Source organism: Camelina sativa, chromosome 16 (genome assembly GCF_000633955.1).
Source record: "Camelina sativa cultivar DH55 chromosome 16, Cs, whole genome shotgun sequence".
NCBI lineage: Eukaryota > Viridiplantae > Streptophyta > Magnoliopsida > Brassicales > Brassicaceae > Camelina > Camelina sativa.
This window is the reverse complement of record NC_025700.1, coordinates 6,095,837-6,100,599: the sequence shown is the minus strand read 5'-3', so window position 1 is coordinate 6,100,599 and position 4,763 is coordinate 6,095,837. Positions and strand designations below refer to the sequence as shown.

The 4,763-nt window shown below is 29.5% G+C and overlaps 1 protein-coding gene across 1 annotated transcript in view; it reads right to left on the bottom strand.

Annotated features, from left to right (window-relative positions):
- The window catches only part of LOC104753429 (laccase-2-like), a 4,391-nt gene extending 3,174 nt beyond the window's left edge, over nt 1-1,217 (bottom strand). The window contains exons 1-3 of the mRNA XM_010475683.2: nt 973-1,217; nt 716-867; nt 301-622 (exon numbers count right to left, since the gene is read on the bottom strand). Coding sequence (XP_010473985.1) covers nt 301-622; nt 716-867; nt 973-1,113 — 615 coding nt within the window. The 5' untranslated portion in view covers nt 1,114-1,217. The remainder of the gene's footprint in view (nt 1-300; nt 623-715; nt 868-972) is intronic.

The window sequence follows — 4,763 nt, the reverse complement described above, 5'->3', positions numbered from 1 at the left end:
TCTAGCAATTAACTGCTCAATTTGGGTTAAACTAGTAATTCTCCCTATTTTTAATCTGTCATCTATTTCTTAAAAAGATTAAGGCTTTGATTGTTTTCGGTTTTTAGAACAAGATTTTGGATTTAGTTTTTCAAAAGCTCATATTTTACCTAATCAAGTTTTTTTGTGAAAGTAGTCTTAAAAAAAAGTAGGGAATCTGATTTTTGGAGTTTTTCACCAACCTTCAGTCAGAATCTAAAAAACCAAATATGTGTGTTTCTCACTCTTTTTTCAATGATCCATTTAGATATTTTCTCTTTTTTTCTTTTTGTAAAAACTAAAAACTAAAAACCAAAATCTAAAAACCACTAAACATTGATGGTCCAAAAATATATTACCAAAGATTATAGGGACTTGTTTGTAGGGTTTGGGAAACGGGTAAGACTGATGGAGTTTAGGGAGAATGATCAAGGGTCCATACACGGTGGCTCTCATCCATTGAATATGTGCATGCCACCACAAGGTTCCTCTTTGTCCGGTCACCGTGAAGTTGTAAACATAACTTTGTCCGGTCCGAATTGGACATTGTGTTACATATGATGGTCCATCAGCCCATCCGCTCCTTAGCTGCCGGATCCCATGCCTACATATATATACATTAAAACTGTTAAATCAATGAAATTAAATTAGAGTTGAAATTGTAATATCACTACAAAGTAAATAGTACGTAGTTTACCAGTGGATAGAGATGTTATTGGATACATGATTAACAACTTTGATCTGTAGATTATCTCCTTCTCTTGCAGTAACCTTAGGCCCTGGAAATTTTCCATTGACCGTCACGATTGTTTTTGTCTTGCACAATCTTGTGATGTTTTTCAGTTGAATCTGTCGGAGAACAAAATTATAATTTGTATCAAACAGAAAATAGAGAATATTTAGTAATTAAGTACATATTTAGTCTCATATATATTGAGACTAATTTATAATTACATCGAACTGGTAGTGCCGCGTAATTCCTGCCGATGCTGCATCGATGTTGTAACTAATGGCAATCAGAAATGCCACAAGAAGATAATGCAAAACACACGTAGCCATGTATTTGTTTGAATATTGAACGAAAAGTTTTTTCATATATATATAATCAATAGTTTTCTGTTTGATATATTTTTTTTTCTGGTCAAGCTCTCAAGTTGGTGTATGTGAATAGAGGGACATTGTTGAGCATATATAAGGTAGAGAGGCAAATGGTAGGCTTAATGGTTGGTAACAAAATTTAAAGAAGAAAAATAGAGTGTTGATGTTATAGTTGGTCCAATTGTTGGACAATCCGAGTGAATTCGAAGTTAACTAATTGTGTGCTTTAACTATGATGATTATAGCTCTACATATAATCTTTTGTACCAATAAAAATGATTAAATTACTTAAAATATTAGTTACGAACACATAATCGAGACAACAAACTAAAAAACTTACTCATGTTTCTGAACAAGTGATGTTTGATTAAAAGACATCAAGAATGCATATTTATTAAGAAAATTAATAAGTTGACTAAAATATTCATATTTTATGATTAAAGATCGATATAACAGTAATGTTGTCACTCTATTTCATTACCCGATGTTCATATTGTTGGAAAAAATTGAATTTTACATATCTGTTATCAACAAAAATAAAAACAAAACAAATATTATTTGATCTAGTGATTTCCACTCGAGGAAGAGTTCTCATGTAGGTTTTAGTTAGTGATCGATTCTCTTACAAAATTTACAAAATCACTTTATTATGTTGTAAACCGACTAGAAAAACCAGTGAGTGAACTACTCTACTCTAATATTGCTATATACGGAGATTAATGTAAAAACCACTCCTTAACTTCTTTTTAAAAAGGTTTAAAATAAAAATATTAAAAATATTTAGACAAAATTTCCAAATTCACAATTTTACTTTTTGTTTTTCGGATATTAGATTTTGAAAAGAGATTTTCTTTTTCTTATGTGCGGTGATACCATATTTTAAAAAGTAATTAGCAAGTAAGTAATTTATTATAGTAAACCAAGGATGATATATATAGACTGCGACGTGTACGTTGGTTGTTTGAAAACATATGTTCCAACAAAAAGAGACTATTGAGTGAATCTAAGCTTAAGGATCTTCACAGTCACTTGGAAGACTCTCTCTCTTTTTGACACTTCACCCGATTAATCCATTCCTTTCAAGCAACATAAGACAGCGATCGTTGGATCCAGCTTCACTTGGCAAATTTACTGTTTATCTGTCTTATCTCCTTTTTTGTCTAGATATTTGGTAACTTTAGAATTAAGATGGTGCATCTCATTTGGTGAGATAACTCACTTCATTCCCTTTTATCATTTGACTATATGAAAATCATCGAACTTAATCAGGAATGTTTGCCATGTAAGTTAGGATTCGTGTCTTGCACATAGCAGGCAAAAAAAGCAAAAAGCAAAGAGTAAAAAAAACCTATGCCGTATATGATTAACTAGAATATCTCGTTGATTAAAACAATAAATAAAATTCGCTAAAATGATTCATTAATAGATGGCAAGAGTTTTTGAACTCAATTTCGGACACGATGCTCAAAATTGATTACCTCAAATGAATTACTTGTACATAGTTTGTGACAAGATGATGTGAAATAGATTGTTGTCATTTTAGTGATGAAAAAAATTATCGATAAGCAAAAAAAAAAATAAACAAGACACTGAATGTGCAAGTTTTGATTTTTTTTTTTTTTTTTTTTTTTTTTTTTTTNGTGATAAAGCCTATAAAATCATTTCTGGCTTTTTGTCATGTCTCATGACTGTGTGTGCTAATTTACTTACCTATTCGAAATTTAAAATACAAGTTCAGCACAAAGTATCTAATAAATTAAACTAGAGATAATATTATGTGAGGGAGGCTAAAGTGCTATTGGTAAATGATGAGGAATCGAAATCATGGTTTTAACAAAAGTAAAGAAAGTAAGAAAGAACATAATAATGTTGGTCGTTAGTTGTAGTCTTGTAGGTTTACCAACTTCAACCCTTCTTCTTTACTGTTACATTCTTCAGAATTTCTATTTGTATCCAATAACATTTTCTAGTTATAACTAATGTACATACCTTTTTGCTTTTGAATGCATGAATTACTTTACTTTGCTTATGTAAATCCTTATTTGAGTTTTTAAGTGAAATATTCTCAGTACTTTCTTTGGAAATTATTTATTTTACGAGGAAGATGATCACAACTTTGTTTTTGAATGAATGAACTACTTAACTATGCTATCCACATGTTCTAGAGATTTGTTTGAATTTCAATATTTCCCGGTTATATTTAAAAAATATATTTTCTTGTAATCTTTCATATTATTGGCTTTTTGCGTGTTTTAAATGTTCTTTTAACATCTTTAGTAATTCAACATTGATCAACACATAGTTATCAAGGAAAGAGTTAATGAAAACCCATCTACAATATAGTAATAGGTATATACTATCACGAAAAACAAATTTTATCTTCAAGTGTTCAGATTGTTTGAGGTTAACATTATATGATAGATATCATATCATATATCATATAAACCTAAATATTGGTGTCTTCCAAAAACAATGAATTGCCATATGGAAGCAAACGGATGTGTTGGAGTTATAAAGGCTTACTTCATTGGGCTTTATATGTAGCCAAAATCACAATCAAAGCATAAAAACTTTTTAAATAAAAAGCCCATTTATAAAATCAAGTTAAACTGTTCCTACAATTCTTTCATAATACGGCCGTCTTAGACCAAAACACCGATTCGCACGCCGACTCGTGGACTTCGGAGAACAATCATGACCGAGCACGATCGAAGACCAAAGATACCTTTCTTAATTTAATCGCATTAATCTCATTCTTAACCGTTGTAGACTACTTTACTCATCATCTTACGCTTAGTTATAAATTATGCCATTAAATGATACATTTAAAGGGAGAGGTTAATTTTGACTAAAAGGGGACCAAAAATTTAATCTCCATTTTAGGAAATAAATACATAAAAGTTTGAAAGGTAGTGTAGTTGGTAACAAAGAATATATTATTATTTCCATTTTCTGAAAACTCACAATGTTTTACCTTTTGAGATTTCGTTTTTATTTCTAATACAGCATTTATAACGAACTATTATTATTTACAGAGAGAACATGCAAATCCAGTGGATTTTTTTGTTTTCAGAGAATACAATACACAACTTTTTATATATTTCTGTTTTTGGTAAATCAATATGAATCATATCAAAAACAGGAAAAAAAAAAAAATAGTATGATTCTATTAATTAGTCAAGAAAATATATAACAGCTGTAGACCTGTTATTTTTCTTTTAATATATAATTCTTATACATTCCGAAATTAATGGCAAAATAAGACTTTTGGTCATATTTTTTTAATCGAATTTTTAAACTAAAAATGGAGATCGTTGAGATTACATAGTTGAGTATACTTTTTTTTATAAAGAATTTTAACATTTATGTATATATCTTGTCATGCTAAATATGTAAATTTTCCTAATCCTAAATTTGTGAAGAAACTGAGTAAAAGATCTGTATAAATATATATAAAAAATTCATATCATCTTGAAGTGTTGGTATGTACTTTCTCTTAAAGCTGTGTCCTTAAACCCAAAACTGAACACACAAAAAGATCTCGAAACAGCTCCAAACGTGTGAGTTTGAGATTCCTCAGCTCTTCTCTGGAACACATTAAGTTTTGTCTGTTTTTTAATCAATGTTTTTTTTTTTTTTTTTTTTTT